The sequence below is a fragment of the Muntiacus reevesi genome, chromosome 1 (assembly GCF_963930625.1).
Source record: "Muntiacus reevesi chromosome 1, mMunRee1.1, whole genome shotgun sequence".
NCBI classification, from domain to species: Eukaryota; Metazoa; Chordata; class Mammalia; order Artiodactyla; family Cervidae; genus Muntiacus; species Muntiacus reevesi.
In genome coordinates, this window is record NC_089249.1 from 28915105 (window position 1) to 28934273 (window position 19169).

Below are 19169 nucleotides of genomic sequence, written 5' to 3' on the forward strand. Positions count from 1 at the left end.
TGTGGGCTCTGCTCATGGTCCTTCCTGCTGTCAGCAATGACGTTTACTGCTCACCCCAGGGGCACAAGCTTTGTGATATCATCAGATGATAACCTATTCCAGGTCACCACTGAGAGCCCTGCTTTTCAAAATCAGTGCATTTTCAGGTTGCTGGGATAGGTGGGCGTTGGCAATCACTGTTCTCTCGACCCCCAAGCAGCTGCGGCCCACCATCTCGCACGTAGACCACCCTCAGGCAGTGACCTATGGGTTGGCCTAGTACATGCAGTGCCTCTTGCCCGTTGCAGGAGACCGAAGTCCCCATGAACGGCTGACTTTACCAGCACCTGGGGCTTCGCTGGTGGCTCAGACAGGAAAGAATCTGCCTGTGAAGCAGGAGACCCAGGTTCTATCCCTGGGTCCGGAAGATCCCCTGGAGGAGGAAATGGCAACCCATTCCAGTATTCTTGTCTGGAGAATTCCATGGACAGAGGAGCCTGGCAGACATGACTGAGCAAATGATTTCATTTTTTTTTTTTTTTTAACCAGTCTGGAAATGTTTAAGAACAGAAATCTCAACCCGTGAGTCTGAAACTTGAGTCCAGCACTTTTTCTGACACTCTTCTGTAAACATTGGTTGAACCGTTTTAACCCTCTTTGTAGCCGGTGAGGTCCACACTCACCTGTTTTGCTCTGGCTCCGAAGGTGAGGAAGCCACAGAAGGCGGGCATTCAGGCTTTCATTGCCAGAGAAACTTAGCCTGCCAGGCCATGAGCAGTGCCCTCCTGCACCCCCTGTGCTGGGCATGGGCCAGCAGCTCCCACCGCAGCGGTGCTGCATATAAAACAAGGGGGCTATGAAACTGGACCGGCATCCAGTCCCTCCCAGCTGACTTTTTGACTACCAGCCTGGGACCCTGCCGAGATCAGTAGCCTGTTAAGTCATTTTCATTCCAGCACTCCCTCTTTCGGTGGTGCTTCTGCTGGACCTACTTCTGTCACTGACCTTGGGAGCAGGGACTGGTTAAAGTAAGCCTTGACCCTGGAGAGCTCCCAGGCCAGCAGCCCCCTGGAGGCAGGGCCATGGAAAGGGGTCAGGCAGGAACCCCGCAGGGATGTCAGGGGCTCTTGCTTTTCAGCCTTTATTAAACGCCTCTAAGGGACAGACTCCCACCTCTGTGCAGTCTGTTCTGCAGTCCAAGGATCTTTGACATTTGTACCTTGCTTTCTAAGGTTCAGGGCTTCCCAGGTGGTGCTAGTGGTAAAGAATCCTCCTGCCAATACCAGGAGCTGCAAGAGACGTGAGTTCGATCCCTGGGTTGGGAAGATCCTCTGGAGAAGGAAGTGGCAACCCACTCCAGTACTCTTGCTTGGAAAATCCCATGGACAGAGGAGCCTGGCGGGCTACAGTCCATGGGGTCGCAAAGAGTCAGACATGACTGAGCGCACATACATCTACATCTCCACCTTGTGAGGTTCAAACCACTTTCACATACATAATGCAAACATGATATCCACACATTTAGATCTGTAAAATATTTCAAATTTTTCAATATTTCAAATTCAAAAATTTCAAATATTTCAAATACAGAGCATGACTCTGTAAAGGGGGTTGTTGCTTTACAAAAACTTTCAATACAGATTTGCCTTGAATAACTAACATATTTTAAATTTCTCAACCCACCCAAGTAGGGTACTCTGCCACACTTTAAGGAACTCAGTTGCAGAAGGAAGATACAGAACAGAATAAACAGAGACAGAAGGAAGATACAGTTAATAAAGGGTGGCAAATGAATCTTCCAGTCCTGGAATGTGCTATTTTTCTAACACAGCAAAATTTTTACTCTTATTCCCTCCCCTTTTTTAGAATTAGTTGACAAGGTTCTCATTTATTTATCAATCCAAGAATAGCGTTTTAGCTTCAAAGGACACAGCTGGATCCTTTCTCTCACCGACAGTCCCCAGTGTTTGTCAGACAAGAGTGTGTTTCCCAGCTCATCCTTCCTTCCTTTAAACCCAGGGTCTGTGTGCAAACTCCTGTGAGAATCAGCCTTTTTGTTGTCCAGATTAAGCAACTCTGGTCACATACAGGTGGGGTGTTCACTAGGAGCAAAGCTAGAAGTCCAAATGCCAGTGTTGTGGGTGCTCCTTAAGGGTTTGAGATAACGTCTCACCTGCCAGCAAGGCCACCATATTGGTCAGAGGGTGGGAGGCCCACCATGCCCCTCCTTCATGGAGCAGAGGCTGGGATGGGCTATATGGTGCATTTCCCATTAACCCACATGATTACTTTGACTTCAGAAGTAATCATATGATTATTTTGAGTTCAGAAAGAATCCTTGTTCCAGATTATTGGCCTTGGTCTGTGAAGTTCCAGAAAGCAGGAATGGTCTTTCCCTCAGGAACCTTCCAGTGAGTGGATAGTATTAGCGTGGCTGGTGTTCCTTTAGAGAGCCATTTCTGCTGACATCTTCAAACCAGAAGTGCCAAGAGAGGAGTGTAGTGGGTCACACTGAGGCTTTGGGCAGATGGTTATGCTCTTCAGCCTAGGAGCCTTCACATATAGTTTTAGAATAGAAAGTGCAGTGTAAATTTAAGGCTTAGAAGAGGATGGTAACCAAGAAAAACCTTTGCAAATGGTCTTGTGACAGCATGTTTTAAGCATAGAGAGTCTGGAAGTGGAGGTGAAGGTACATGTACAGTGGTTTATCAATATTCCAGTACAAACACAGTACAGTGGTACATTCAGTGTCGTACCTCTCATTAGGAATATTTCAGAACACTGCAAAATTGCAGTGAATGTCAAGGGTCAATCAATGTATTTCCACAATATCTGCATCTACATTTCTAATACAATGCCTAAAGCATTTATTTCTAATTTTCAATAAATAAGTCTTTAGCCTACCCGGGAAGAAATATCAGGGGAATTCCAGTTATAAAATGTATTCTCACTGTGCTGCATGCTTAGTCACTCAGTCGTGTCTGACTCTTTGTGACCCATTGGACTGTAGCCTGCCAGGCTCCTCTGTCCATGGGATTCTCCAGGGAAGAATACTGGAGTGCGTTGCTATTTTCTTCCTCCAGGAGATCTTCCCGATCCAGGGATCAAACCCGTGTTTCCTATGTCTCCTGCATTGTCGGTGGATTCTTTACCCACTGAGCCTTTGGGTAGTCTCTGTTTTCCCTGGCAAGTTCAGAAGCTAAGCATTGGCATCTCTATTGGACGTGGAGAAATAGTCCAAGGTAGTGAAAAGGGTACAAGATTTCCAGTCACCTAGGGTGGAGGCCAAAGCTTGGCCCAGCCATCTACCACTAGTCTGCGGCCTTGGCCAGTAACTAATCCTCTTCCTGTCTCAGTATTGTCTTCTGTAAAATGGGGCTGGCAACAGTCTCGACCTTATGGGATTTCTGTGGGTATTGGCCGTAGCATGACTTAAGTGGCTGACACTTGCCAAGCAGCTAAAAAATGGGATTATTACTCTGATACAGAGCTACCGTGCTTACATTCTCTTTAACTTACATGCAGGCAACTTTTTTTTCACATTTTTTTGAAACTGAAGTATAAATCAAATAATTTGATTTACAGTGTTTCGGGAATACAGCAAAGTGATTCAATTATATATGTAGAGAGAGAGATGTATGTATGTATTGTTTTCAGATTCTTTTCCATTATAAATTATTGTAAGATATCAAGTACAGTTCCCTGTGCTATACAGTAGGTTCTTGTTGTTTATCTGTCATATATAGCAGCATATATTTGTTAATTCAAAACTCCCAATTTGTCCCAGGCAATGTTTAATGTGTACCTAGAACACATTAAAGAGACATAAGACAATTTCTCCAGTGTTTGGCTCACTGAACTCAGTCTTATTCTACTTTTCAATCTCATTGTGATATGGAGAGAAATCATTACAATCTTTATGTTTTCTTGAGCCTGTCGTTTCTTAAATATCAACAGGGCTAGATTACATTATGTAAGAGTTGTTTCACTACATTAAATGGAAGGACTTGTCCAGAAGTGGAAGTCAAGTACAGAGGAACAGCTGTGAGACCTCAAGGAAACCTAAACTTTCTAGGATTCAGGCTGGGCATTTGTAATATGCTGAGCTTGGGTTTCGTGGTTTCAAGGTTGCTTCTAGCCTAAATGCTATGTTTCTGTTTGCTCAGTTGGCAAGCTTAGGGCTTGTCTCAGCAATTTGATTTTTAAAGTTTTGAATTCATAACTCACGGAATGACGAGCTGGAAGAGACATAGAGACCACCCAGGGTAACATTCTGGTTTTACAGATGAGGAAACTTGGATTCAGAGAATAAGGCTCCCCCACCCTCCTTCGGGAGTTGGTGATGGACAGGGAGGCCTGGCGTGCTGCGATTCATGGGATCGCAAAGAGTCAGACGTGACTGAGCGACGGAACTGAACTGAACCCTCCTTCTATCACACAGTTCACTTTTGGCTGAACTAAAATCAGAACCCAGGTGTCCTGACTCCTAGATGAGTGTTCTTTCCTTGATATTGTGTGGCTTCTTCCCTGAAAATGGGGTATCACATTTAAGAACAAATTACAAAGACAGCACAGATAAGCTCTGACTGACTCTGACAACCCAATCATTTACTGAATAACTACAAAATTAAACAAGGCAAATTGACCTGACTGTTGAAAGGACTGTTTGAAAGGTTTTCACACTACTATCTATCCATCTTCTGGTCCCCTAGGAAGATGCGTTATTATTAAAATTTAGAGATAGCAGGAGGATCATGGCTGCCATGATTTTTGTCCCTTCATCTCTGGGAGTTGCATTTTAGTACCTTTGAAAAGCTTTGGCTTTCCACTCACCAGGTTTCTAGGATCATACACTGCAAGCTCAGAATCTAACACTTAATCTGTAGCTTCCCAACTTTATACTACCCTGCGGTCAAACATATTCATTCCTGGTGAAACAAAGAAATGATGTCATATTGACTAACCAAAGTCACCATGGGAATCTACTAGTCATGAGCATGATCACAGGATGGACATAACCTATATGAGAAACCAAGAAATAACAAATAAAATCAAACTGCTTTGTTAAATGGCGGACATGTTACAAGTCAACACGGTGAGTGAGTGGTATCTCATTAACCAGCCAGTGTTCTGGGTGTCTGTCCTGTGGTTCTGGCTCAGAATAAAGTCCAGGGTTTCCTTTCTCACCCTGCTCAGGCTGAGCCTCTTGTGGAAGCTGCTCCTTGTGACTTTGGAGCAGAGAGAGGAAGCTTGGGGTATTTCATTGGAAACCACTTTCTGTGAAAAGCTATGTGTAGCATTTATTCTAAGAACTTGTTTGGACTTGAGTTACTTTTGGTGAAAAGAATACACTTTCTGTACTAGGAGAGATCAGTTGTGAACATTTATTTTTAAAAGGCTGGCTTTTTTGTAGAAAGAGGACAATTTTAGCTTATTTTTTGCTATTTTAGTGAGATGCAAGGCATTCAAGTCAGGTTCCTAAAAATTAAGAAAAGGAACCAGAAAGCATTCAGTATTGGAAAAAAAATCTTAATGACACATTATATTTTAGTTTCAGATTATAGTCAGTTGGTATACAGAGAAAAAGAGGACTGAAACAAAAAGTATAAAATGGGTGGAGAAAAGGCTGAGAAGCAAGCAAACATAAACAGAGAAAGATGCAGGCAGTGAGAGGAAGAAAGATGAGAGAAACCAGGAGACAATTAGAAGAGACAATGATTTGGGGGACCTTAGTAGAAAGGGCAGCGGGGCCAGGTGACTCCTCCCCAGCACTTAAGTCCGATTTGTCGTTATTTTCACCATCTTTGATTGAAGTTTTACCCTCCACCTAGACTATCACTATCAATTCCGCCAGCACAAGAATCGCACTGGGTTTGGCTCCCTATTGTTCTCCCGGTGCCTAGCACAGACAGGGTCAACAAGGAAGAATTGGTCAATGAATGCATGAACAAAGGAACAAGTGAAGAAAGAATGTGTAAGGAGAAGAGTCCCGTGGCCCAACCGGCTGGGGCAGCGGTCCCCTGAGAACTGCTTTTGTTTCCTCAAAACCAAGAGACTGTGGACTGAGCTGACCTGGCCCCTGAGATACCCATGACAGCAATTTCTTTGGAGGCAGTTTCCATCTCACCCATGTTATCTTTGCTAAGTGTTGTTGTTGAGTTGCTCAGTTTTGTCCAGCTCTTTGCAATCCCATGGACTGCAGCATGCCAGGCTTCCCTGTCTTCCACTATGTCCTGGAGTTTGCTCAAACTCATGTTCATTGAGTTGATGATGCCATCTATCCATCTCATCCTCTGTCGCCGACTTCTCCTGCACTCAATCTTTCCCACTATCGGGGTCTTTTCCATTGAGCTAAGTATTAGAACACTGTTTTGTCTCTGTTTCTCTAGGAAATGTTCTTAAAGCTGAGGTTTTCGCCATCTCTATCCTGTCTCCTGCTAACTCCTCAGCCCAGATCCAGCCAGCCATCTGAGGCTGTCAAACCTTTCTGTTCTATCCTGGGCTTCCTAGGTGGCGCTAGTGGTAAAGAATCTGCCTGCCAATGCAGGAGACGCAAGAGACTTGGGTTTGATCCCTGGGTGGGGAAGATCCCCTGGAGAAGGAAATGGCAACTCACTCCAGTATTCTTGCCTGGGAGATCCCATGGACAGAGGAGCCTGATGGGCTGGCTAAGTGACTGAGCACACATGTGCATACCATTCTAACCTTTTTTTTTTTTTGACTGCACTAGATCTTACTTATACCATGCAGGATCTTCAGTGTTTGTTGTGGCATACAGACTCTTTTTTTAGTTAACATGTAGGAGCTTTTATTTGCAGTATGTGGGATCTAGTTCCCTGATCAAGGATTGAACCCAGGCCCTCTGCATTGTAAGCATGGAGGCTTAACCACTGAACCACCAGGGAAGCCCCATTTAATCCATTTTATGTGTAGACTTTTGTGGCATTCAGTACATTCTCATCATTATGCAAACATCCCCACTGTCTATCTCCAGAAATTTTTCATCTTCTCCAGCTAAAAGTTCTCCAACTATACCCATTATACACTAACTCCCCAAATTCACTGATATTTTATCAGATTTCAGACTTTCTTACTCTAGTTTCTATTTCCTGAAGTTATCCTACCTTATTATTATTCAACTTTCTGTCCACAGTCTCCTTTCTGGCCAGAAGGTCTGGAAACACACAGGTCTGGATTGGGCTTCCAGCAACATAATTTGCTAGCCTCAGTTTAGTTCAGTTCAGTCACTCATTTGTGTCTGACTCTTTGCAGCCACATGGACTGCAGCATGCCAGGCCTCCCTGTCCATCACCAACTCCTGAAGTTTACCCAATCTCATGTCCATTGAATCATGGATGCCATCAAACCATCTCATCCTCTATCGTCCCCTTCTCCCACCTTCAATCTTTCCCAGCATCAGGGTCTTTTCCAGTGAGTCAGTTCTTTGCATCAGGTGGCCAAAGGATTGGAGTTTCAGCTTCAGCATCAGTCCTTCCAATGAATATTCAGGACTGATTTCTTTTAGGATGGACTGGTTGTATCTCCTTGCAGTCCAAGGGACTCAAAAGTCTTCTCCAACAACAACACAGTTCAAAAGTATCAATTCTCCGGCACTCAGCTTTCTTTATAGTCCAACTCTCCCATACATGACTACTGTAAAAGCCATTGCTTTGACTATATGGACCTTTGCCAGCAAAGTAATGTCTCTGCTTTTTAATATGCTGTCTAGTTTAATCATAGTTTTTCTTCCAAGGAGCAAGCGTCTTAAATTTCATGACTGCAGTCACCATTTGCAGTGATTTTGGAGCCCAAAAAATAAAGTCTCTCACTGTTTCCACTGTTTCCCCATCTATTTGCCATGAAGTGATGGGACCAGATGCCATGATCTTAATTTTCTGAAAGCTGAGTTTTAAGCCAACTTTTTCACTCTCCTCTTTTACTTTCATCAAGAGGCTCTTTAGTTCTTCTTCATTTCTGCCATAAGAGTGGTGTCATATGCATATCTGAGGTTATTGATATTTCTTCTAGCAATCTTGATTCCAGCTTGTGTTTGCTAGCCTCAGTTTCTGCATTTGTAAAATTCAGATAAGAGATAGTACAATAGATAATACAGATTCTAAATAGATAAGAGAGCTGGAGTTCACTGGATTGTCTGTTTATTGTCCATCCCTCCTACCAGTCCACACACTAGTGTTCCTCACACCAGCCACTGCTCTGCGGCCATACCTAGCATCCCGATACCTTTGTCATCCTGACGCCCTTTCCAGGGTACACACCATCTTTGGTCAGTCCAGCTCTTGGCCTCAGCTGCACACCCACCTGGGCTGTTGGTGAGCCCTGATCTCTGATGGAGTCATTCCAAGGTAGGGTCTCCCACTCCACCCTGCAAGCATTCAGTGGTCCCTGTTTGGCTTCTCTTCCCCAGTGGCTCAGACAATAAAGAATCAGCCTGAAAGACAGGAGACCTGGGTTCAATCCCTGGATCGGGAAGATCCCCTGTTGAAGGAAATGGCAACCCACTCCAGTATTCTTACCTAGAGAATCCCCTGGACAGAGGAGTCTGTTCATGGGGTTGCAAAGAGTCGGACACAGCTAAGCAACTTTCACAACTAACAACTAACCCTTTCATTTTTCACTTTTCCCATTCCTTATGCCAGCCACTTCCCATCTTTCCTCTTCACTCCATCTCCCTACCCAGCCACTACCCTAGCGGTTCTCGTTAATCTTCTATGTCTCCATAGATCAGACTTCTTAAACTTTAGAGTATCTACAAATCATGCAGGCCCCCAAGGAGGTTCTAATTTCATAAGAGGTGGTGGGGTTGAAATCTGCTATTTTTACAAGCAACCCCAGGGAATTTTGATACGCAGACTGCCCAGTCCACTTTTCATGGAGGGCTGTCCTAAGCCACAAGCTCCTTGAGGGCAGACATTTTGTCTTACCTGATTTTCATCTCTAAATACCTGGCAATAGATGTTGAAGCACTAATCGAATGGATCTGGCTGTCACTCTGCACTTCAGAATAAGTTACCATTCTCCTTTGAAATGCTAATTAGCTACAGCTGTTTAAATGCAGCTTAACTCTCTTGAATATTTTATCCTATCCTTTATCAGCCCTTTCCACTACCACTGGGGGGTCAGGAACTATAAAGAATGTGTTGTTCTTTGACTAACAACTACCAAAGAAACTAACCAAAGGGCCAGATGAGATTTAGACAGAAGTGCCAAGGTACAGAGGTTGGACGTTTCCCCTTTCCCCTTAGGAGGAGAAAGAACTCTACTGGCTCTTGTTCTAGGCATCAGCTAAGCAGACGTCTTTGTAGCCACCGCAGTGGGCTTTTCTGGACTGGAAAGAATCTTAAGCAGGAAGGTCACTGCTAGGGATACTGGGAGAATGTGATTTAAGGAAATAGGTAAATATAGATTGGGATTCCTGATCAGTGGCCAAAAGCCTTGTGTGCATGCTCAGTCACATCTGACTCTGCAACCCCATGGACTGTAGCCTGTCAGGCTCCTCTGTCCATGGGATTCTCCAGGAAAAATACAGGAGGGGATTGCCATCCCCTCCTGTGTTGGATCCCGACCCAGGGATCAAGCCTGGGTCTCTTGCATTGTAGGTGGATTCTTTACTGCTGAAACACCAGGGAAACCCAGCCAAAAGGCTAAGCTGCCTTCAAATCCTAGCTCTGCCAATTCCTAGCTTGTGATGAGGGTAATTAAACTTTTGGGACTGCTCGATTCCTCATCTTTAATATGGGAAACTTTCTTGAGGATTGAAAGATGGGATACAAATAATTCACAGGGATTCTATGATGTTGGGCAATCAGGAACAATTTTCAAGAGATATGGGTATCTTGGTAACCATATGCTTTTACCACAATGGAGGGGACACACACATGCACATACACACATACCCCCTTACACTCTCAGTCAGCCTGGAAAAACAGAAGTGGCACCACTGTTGCCCTCTGGGGAAGTCTAACTCTAAAACCCCATCCCCACTGTAATAAAACGTTTCCAAAAGGAGCAGACAGGGTAACCCAGGGCCATGCCCTCCCACTTCCCTCTTCCCCAGAGCCTGTCTTGGGGAAGTGGGAGGTAAATAGGCGTGGGCACCTGGAACTGAAACATGTCTTTTATCACCTCCTATTCTGCCACCCCTTTCCCCTCTGTGCCAGGGCAGGGATCAGGTAGGGAGGATAAACAGCTCAGGCCTTTACTTTTCCCACACACATTTGGATCTGCTCTTCTCAGCCTCCAAAGCCTAGCTCATCATTCATCAAGATTCACTAATCGCCTACAGGGTGCAGGACGCTGTCCTAAATGCTTTACCCAGGACCTCCAGGGGAGACCAAAAGAAATTCGTTCCAATATTTAAAATCTTTGCTCAGCTCATGAAGACTAATATGGAACCCTCACTTCATTCCCACCTTCACCTCTCCCCACCCCTGGCCAGCAAGAGTACCTTTTGCTTTGAAAGTGCTAAGCAACTTTGATTTACATGTTAATAATGTGTTCAGTTGCTCAGTCGACTCTGTGCGACCCCGTAAACTGTAGCCCATCAGGCTCCTCTTTCCATGGGATTTTCCAGGCAAGAGTACTGGAGTGGCTTGCCATTTTCTTCTCCAAAATGTTAATAATAATGAACCCTTATAAACATTCTTTACGTAGCTTCAGGCTCCCTTCCATATTTATTCCCTTGTTCCTGCACATTTATTTGCTTTTAGGAGAAGAATTTGGACTGGTTTCCTCGGATGCGAGCCATGTCCCTTGTTAGCAATGAAGGTGACAGTGAGCAAAATGAGATTCGAAACCTGCAGGAGAAGCTGGAATCAACCATGAGTCTGGTCAAACAGCTGTCCGGTCAGCTGGCGGAGCTCAAGGAGCAGGTGGGTGCCCTTCGGAGATGTGAGCTCGGTGCGGGGGGTGATGTGAAATCTTTCACCACTGTGAGCGGGAGAGACTGGTGAATCTTGGCAGTGAGATTGTTATCCACGGGATTGTAAATCACAGTAAAGAAACCCCACGCTATGTTGTAAGAACCACCTCTAGGCAAGCAGAGCCTGCTTCTGCTTGTCACACCCATCTTGTGTGACACTTCTGTGGAACAGGGAAGGAAGGAACAAATACTGAAAGAGAGGGACCACTTTGGACTTTTTGATAGAAAATCGTATATTCTGCCATCACAGCAATTATTAAGTTCATCAGAAAAGCAGATCGTCGTTAGTATCTATCATTTCAGTGCTACAGTCAACCCCTTCATCATGTAAGATTGTTTGCCTTAGTAAAAATAGTATCAAAAATAGCTGTGGTAGCTTTTAAAATGACTAAGGTGATGGCAGTGATGATATGTGACAAGCAAGGGCTGCTTTAAAAGAACCATGGTTCCTCTTTCTTAACCACAGAGAGGGGTTTGCTCTGTTTCTCTGCCTATGGAAATTCACTTTTAAAAATATTTTCCCTCTTTCAATAAATATTCACTGGGAAATATTCACCCAACACTGTGTGTTCCACCAGCGCTGGGAAAGAGTGAGAAAAATCAGCTTAATACACTCTCTCTTTTCCCCCCAGATGACAGAACAAAGGAAGAATAAGCAGAGACTGGGCTTTCTCGGATCAAACACACCCCATGTGAATCATCACATGCCACCACACTGATAGCATGGGGGCCGCCGTGACTAGCCTTTCATCAGCGTCCTGCCTGATCACTGAATAAAGAACTGAGACGGAGGGGAGTGAACAGTGCCTATTGTTGAAAAGTTAAAAACAACCAAGTGCCAAGATGTTGAGTGGTTTAGCTCTGAGAACAATTTTTAACTGTGTTTTCATGGTTGAGAAGACCAAAGTTAAAATGCAGCCGCTAGAAAGCACACATCACGCATTCTTAATGCAAAGTCAAGCCGCTTGCTCAAATGGACAGAGAGAGGAGCGGGGAGGCAGGGTGGAAGGAGATGCAGGGCAGAGAGAACTACCTTTGGCTGAATCAGTGAGGGTCTGTTTTGCCTTTAATGCTCACTGCAACCTTTGTCATTCATGGTTGGTTGGAATGTCTTTCTTTTAATTATGGCACCTGGGTCAGTGATACAGGAAGTCATATTTTGGTGGCTAAGTTTTACTAAGGGAAATAACTAAAAAGATTAAAAATGAGAGCTGCAAAGAAAAGATTTTAATGCTTCCAAATCGTAGCCATCACAGGCAATTTCCTTATTTATAACATGGAACACAATGGATTTATGGCCCTAGGAACTAGTGCTTTGGAGCTTATGTCCCTCAGCTGACAACACGACTGGAATGCGATTGCTTTCTCCCAGATTCAGAGGGACTCTTGTCAATACGGAGCACAAAAAGAGGCTTTTATATAACTTGCTAACATCATGTTTCAAGTCCTGTAGAGACTAAGACTATCAAAGATTTGGGAACAAAAAAGCTGACAGTAAGCCCCAGAGAAGAATATTTTGAGAACATATGTGTGCTCTTGAAATACACTGAGATTAACAAATGAAAATGCTTAAAGGTGACAGGAAATGCAGAGAAACTCATGATGGTGGCATTGCCTTTTATAAATATGGAGTAAAAGCTCTTTGATTCATGTTTGCTGTGCTTAAGAACTGAGTGGTTTTATTTATTCTATTCCTGCAGTTAGGGAAAAAAATCCAAGACATGTATTGAATACTCCAGAAAATGCAACGTTTCAATTGCATATTTTAAACTCTTATCGGTAAGAGCTTTGCAAAAGGTAAAAAGATAATAATCTCTTTCTCAAATTGTTTTTATGTTAAATTATGCAACCAGAATTTGTGGAGGGAGAAAATAACCTGCCATTCCTGTGTTAGTCTTAGAGACTATGCCTTTAGAATGCTAAAGCAAAACTCACATCATGAAAGTGTTAGGGGAACCGCCTTGTGGTGAGAGCGCGAGGCACGTGACACCAGACTCTGGGAGGTGCTCAGCAAGCTGACCTTTTCTGGTTGCTGCCCCCAAAAGAACAAAAAAATTGCCTTTTAAACTCTCGTGTTCTTACCACCAAGGTTTAAGGTCTGGACAGGATTTGCTATGCCCCTTTTTAAAGTTTTTGGATTATTTGAATGTAGTTTAAGCTCTTGGCTCCTAAAATTCTCTAATCATGATCTAGGAAGATGATAAAGAATGCTCAAACCCATCCTTCTTCCACATCCCATTAAAACGTAGACTTGGAGGAAAGCTGCGGAAACCCAGAGCAGTGAATTTTTGAACTGAATCTGCTGATGCATGCCCCCCTCCAAATAACTCCCCAAGTTAAAAATTGCTCACTCTGATGTGATAGTATTTTTCCGGACCGGTCCCTGAAGGATCACGATCAAGAAGGATCAGAAACTGAGCTATATCACCACAGAACCTAGGACCCAGTGGGCGTCCAGTGAATGTCTGAGAAATTCTACTGTCATTCAGTCCTAATGCATCAGTAAAACTTTAAACCATATCACATTTTGAGTTTTAAATGGCTTCTCCAAAACTGAAGTAGACCAAAGCAGCCATTTAAAAAAAAACACACACAAAATAAGGCCATTCTTGTTATTAACAGTATTAGATGAAAAGTACCCTTTTAAAGTATTTTAACTAGGCAGAGAGGTTCACAGGCCGAGTAAAGCGGTAAATACTAGCTATATTGCAATGTCAGAACCTATCTCTGTTTAGCACAAACTAACATGTTTCTGATGGATGTCCCAGCATCAAGAAAAGAAATTAGTTTGTACAGATGAGCGCAACCTGTCTTTCAGATGAACTACCTACTTTTTTCTTACACAGTTTTTTAGAGAGAATGAGTCATTGGATATGTACCTGCTATCAAGAAATGGCCTGACCTCTCCAGCCGCTGTGGAGTGGCACGTCATCATGTCATAGTGCGTTTACTCCTCTGAGAAGTGTTCAAAGTGGATTGCAACTAACCAGACTCTAATTTAATCAAAATTGAAATATTGCTCAGTTGTGTTTCTCTTCTTTCCTTCCTCAGTACTTTGAGATTATTAAAGTAAAATAAACGAAAGCAAACAAAAAAGGCAGCTTTCAGGCTATTAAATTCATGATGAAGCAGATAATCATGACACTCGCTATAAATTTATATTTGTTTTATATATGTTTGTTAATGCAACTGGAATATTTGACCTCGACAAGTGTCAATTAATGTTCTCATATTTATATAGTGATATTAAAATAAGTATAATCATCTTTGATTTTGATGTTAAGAGAAATGTTTTACTGTTTAGTTATTAAAACCCATATTGGCTTAAAAGTATCAGTTTCTGTGGAACATAATTTTTAATTTCAAAAGGATTTGATTCCCCTACATAGTCTACTCTGAAGCCCAAGAGTTTCATGTAGGTATGTTTTAAGACTATAATACTAAAAAATAAATTTTATACATGTAAAATTAACATATTTTGCCTTTTAAAAGTTTGTTTAGACAAGGGCTTATTTTCTTGCATACTGAAACTTTTCTGTTGGTGAGGCTCTTGCGTCACTTCAATCATGTGCAACTCTGCGACCCCATAGACGGCAGCCCACCAGGCTCCCCTGTCCCTGGGATTCTCCAGGCAAGAACACTGGAGTGGGTTGCCATTTCCTTCAATGCATGAAAGCGAAAAGTGAAAGTGAAGTTGCTCACTCGTGTCTGACTCCTAGCGACCCCATGGACTGCAGCCCACCAGGCTCCTCCATCCATGGGATTCTCCAGGCAAGAGTACTGGAGTGGGTTGCCATTGCCTCCTCCGTTCTATTGGTGATGAGGATGCATTTTCTAGTGGATTATTGATAAACCAGGAAGATGTTCTGCTCAAGTCAGAACTGTTTGCTTTTTTCCATATTCTCAGCTCATAACTCATTGTTTTGGTTGTTCTTTTTAGTTTATAGTTGCAGTAATGCCGAAGCATTAGAAGCAGTAATGCCGAAGGGTCCACCCTCTGTCCCCATGCCCCAGGGCTGAGAATAAGCATAGAAATTGGGGATCTAGAGACTTGGGGAGGGAAAGTGCATGTTGGGACTTCACTGTGATTAGGGGAAAGGCTTCCCTGGTGGCTCAGTGGTGAAGATCCCGCCTCCCCAAAGCAGGAGACTCAGATTTAATCCCTGGGGATGGAAGATCTCCAGGAGGAGGAAATGGCAACCCACTCCCGTATTCTTGCCTGGGAAATTCCATGAACAAAGGAGCCTGGCAGGCTACAGTCCAGGGGTTGGACAGGGTCAGACACAACTGAGCTAGTAAAGTAGGGGAAAGACGGAGTAAAGGGTAGATAGTAGGATGAACAGGGCTTACCCTCAAGCGACCGAGCAGACTGGGACATAAGTAAGTAAATATTGCGCAGGTATAATGATTTAACAGATTACAATCTCAAAAGATAACCCTTAAACATGCAAAGAACAGGGCTTTGTGGAGAGCATCTGTAAGACATGTGTTCCCTCAAGCACTTCTCAAATCTTTACAGAACCACAGATCAGCATATTCTGACCCACAGACATGTTCCAGGAAGCCCTGACACTCGATGCAATGCAAAAGGTGGGTACAGCAGGCATCTTAAACACAAGCATAGGTGCCCATAGAACCAGAAAACTGACTGGAATGAGTGCAGTTATGAGGGGCACATTGTATGTAGGGAAAGGGAAACCCATGGGGAGCTTTCTTTTTTTTAGTTTATTTTATTGAAGTATAATTGATTTACAATATTATGTTAATTTCTGCTATCCAGCAAAGTGATTCAGTTATATATATATATACACACACACACACACACACACACATACATTTTTTCATATTCTTTTCATCATGGTTTATCCCAGGATATTGAATATAGGTCCCTGTGCTATACAGTAAGGCCTTGTTTATCCATTCTGTATATACTAGCTTGCATCTGCTAATGTGGGGAGATTTCTGTTTACAAATTTGACACCTAATTCCACTTTGAAGAAAATGCCTAAAGCCAGTTGAGGCTCTCTAGTCATTGGTGGCTCAGCTCGTAAAGAATCCCAATGCAGGAGACCCTGATTCGATTCCTGGGTCTGGAAGATCCCCTGGAGGAGGACATGGCAACCCACTCTGGTATTCTTGCCTAGAGAATCCCCATAGACAGAGGAGCCTGGCAGGCTACAGTCCATGGGGTCGCAAAGAGTCAGACACGACTGAGCAACTAAGCATAGTCACTCATTTGTTATCTCTGAAAGAATTGTTGGTAAATCTACACCATTTAGTAGAAGAAAGAACACTATACCAAAATGTAGCAGAGGAACTAAAATGCATGTGAAACTCAAGAAATCTGAAAACAAAGCCAGATTTCACCTCTGAACTAAATGTTTCCACAGACTTGAATAATTTATGAAAGTATCATTCCAGTTCTTCTCATTTCACCAGAAACCTTTTTTTTTCCCCAGCAGTAGAAGATTGCTATATTTGCCTCAAAGAGTATGATTCTAATATATGTCAAGACCAGATAAGTATAACTTATAAATTATTATTAATAAAGTTGAATTTATAAAACTTTTTTTGCATGTGATACTTCAAGTGCTATGTCATTTTTTAATATTTCTAAATAATGTATTGGCATGAAAATCACTATTATTGCTATTTTACATAGTGAGACTTGGGGGACAAAACTTTGGCAACTTGAACCACACTGGTGAGAGTTCAGGTGGGCCATTGTGCCCAGCGCTTACTGGGAATTGGCCCGACTCCCAGTTGGCCAGCACCACCTAATATATCAACATTGGGCTGACACCCAGCAGGGGCTCCGTGCGCACAGGTCACATGGTCATCCAGAATTTCCTGGTTCTTAACCCCCAGAGCATGGCACAGCTGAAATCAAAATGACTTGCACGAATCACGTGCAAACCACGAAGAGAATTCTCTGCTCACATGGGCATTTTGCAGTGTCCTTGAAGCTGGGTGACAAGAATTGTTTTGTTTTGTTTGAGATCTGAGGAAAGGCTTCGGGAGGGAAACTGAACAATGAGTTCCTCTTCCAGTGAGAGAAATTGGCACAAACGGAGGATACACGTGGTGGGGAGCGTCATAGACACTGGAAAGTGACCCTGCATTTGACTGTCAACCACGGTGCTTTGAGGAAGTCTTAGGAAGGCAAGTCTTCAGAGCACAAAAATCTGCAGGCCAGAAATCTGTGTACTCGAACCGCTCCTATGTCCCTCCCTGAAAGCAGAGGCACTGGCATATCTCAGGGGACCTGCCGCATGGAACACAGAAACACAGAGACCAAGCTTGATAAAGGTAGAAAACTGCTAAGAACAGAGATGAATTGTTGAACATAGTTTGGCTCGATCTAACAAAAAATTATGGTCTTTGCATTTCAGTGTGGATTTCTGCCTTGATTAACCTGTTTCCTTTTCACTCTGGTCCTTGGAGCAAAATCAGCTCCAAGTAGAACTGTCCTCCTTACAGCTGTGGAAATGTGGATACAGGTGTGAATTTCCTCTATAATCCACCACAAAGACTTCCTCCCAAAGTCTTCCTCCCTCAAATCTGCACAGGGAAAAGTTGCTACTGAGGCCGCTGCCTGTTCTAACAACTGTGCTTTTTCGTTCCGTTTTTATAATTGTCTTCACTGTGGACAGTTGTATCTGCCTTTTTGTCTGCCATGACCTGTTCCTTCTCTTTCAACATAGATCAGATTTTTTGTGTGTGAAAGTGATCTTTTCAGCAGTATCTTCTAATAGAAAAATTTGTGAACACAATACCTTAAAATTAGACCTGGTTTTATTAAATATATTAATATATTTTAGATCTTTTAGGGTATTATGGGAAAAGAAAAATCAGGTTGGGTGATGGACTGAGAGATCTATTTTAAGGATTTGACCTCATGCAGTTATAGGGAAGGGGACTTCCTAGGTGGCGCTAGTGGTAAAGAACCTGCCTCCCATGCAAGAGACAAGAAACGCTGGTTCGATCCTGGCTAGGAAGAAACCCGGAGGAGGGAATGGCAACCCACTCCAGTATTCCTGCCTGGAGAATCCCATGGAAAGATGAGCCTGGAGGGCTACAGTCCATGGGGTCACGGACATGACTGAGGTGACTTAGCCCACACTCAAGCATGCACACACAGTTGTAGTGAAGAGATGGTGAAGAACTCAACAGAAGCTTGCTGCAATGGTATCGGTGGTTGAGTCTGAAATCACTAAGTCAGTGGGGCTGGTGGTCAGAAAAAAAAGCTGGGTGTGAGGCATGGAAGGGCCAGGACAAATTACAACCCAGAAGGACAAACTTAAGATTTGCATCTGGCTCTCACAGCCTCCAAACTTCATGGCATAAAAAAGCTGGTAGCCTTCACCATGGAACAGTATGCATCTGACCCAGGACTCAGAGAAGCTGAAGGAGATCTGATGGGTGCTGGAAAATAAAAGACTGTCATGTCTAGCCACTGTTCACACCAGTACCATGAGCAGGAGATCAGGCTTCAGTGGCAGCTGTTGTCTACTCCTTCTGAACTTAATAACTCTTTTTTTATTCCCACCTTCCAGATCTCAGGAAAATACTTCCTGTGGTCAAAAGTAACCTCTAATCCTCTGAGAGAGGGATTCTGGGAAATGTAGTTCTAGCTAAGCTAAACTGAAGTAGTGCAAAGCCACTCCACTGGAGTAGAACTTGATGCTCCCCAATAGTGATGCTGTCCTCATCCTGGACACCAAAGGACACATTTCTCAGCACATGTCCCAGCACCCACTGCAGCTGGGGGAAACACACTACTAGTTTGTTTTTGTGGGGGTTTTTTTTAGATTTTTTTTAATGGTTGTTTTGGGTTTTGTTTTGTTTTGTTGGCCCCGTTGCACAGCATGTGGGATCTCAGTTCTCTTGATCCAACCAGGGATCAAACCTATGCCCCCTGCAGTGGAAGCACAGAATCTTGATTCCTGGACTACCAGGGTTGTCCCAAGATTTACTTTTCATTGGGGTAACTTTGGTTTATAACATTATATATGTTTCATGTGTAGAAGATTATATTTCCATTTCTGTAGGCCCTACAGCTTGCCCACCACTGAAAATTTAGTTTCCCCCATCACCGTATAGTTGATTCCTTTTACCCATTTCTCCCCTCTGGTAACCACTATTCTGTTCTCTGTATCTACATGTTTGTTCTTATTTGGTTTAGTTTGTTCATTTATTTTATCTGTTTGATTTTTGTATTCCACATCTGAGTGAAATCTTATGATTATTT

At 43.3% G+C, this 19169-nt stretch overlaps 1 protein-coding gene across 2 annotated transcripts in view; it reads left to right on the forward strand.

Moving 5' to 3' along the window:
- Positions 1 to 16424, forward strand: part of ITPR2 (inositol 1,4,5-trisphosphate receptor type 2) — a 562671-nt gene extending 546247 nt beyond the window's left edge. For both annotated transcript variants that reach the window (XM_065940048.1, XM_065940056.1), the window contains 2 exons: positions 10707 to 10868; positions 11551 to 16424. In XM_065940048.1, coding sequence (XP_065796120.1) covers positions 10707 to 10868; positions 11551 to 11637 — 249 coding nt within the window. In that variant the 3' untranslated portion in view covers positions 11638 to 16424. The remainder of the gene's footprint in view (positions 1 to 10706; positions 10869 to 11550) is intronic.
- Positions 16425 to 19169: the final 2745 nt, after the last annotated feature.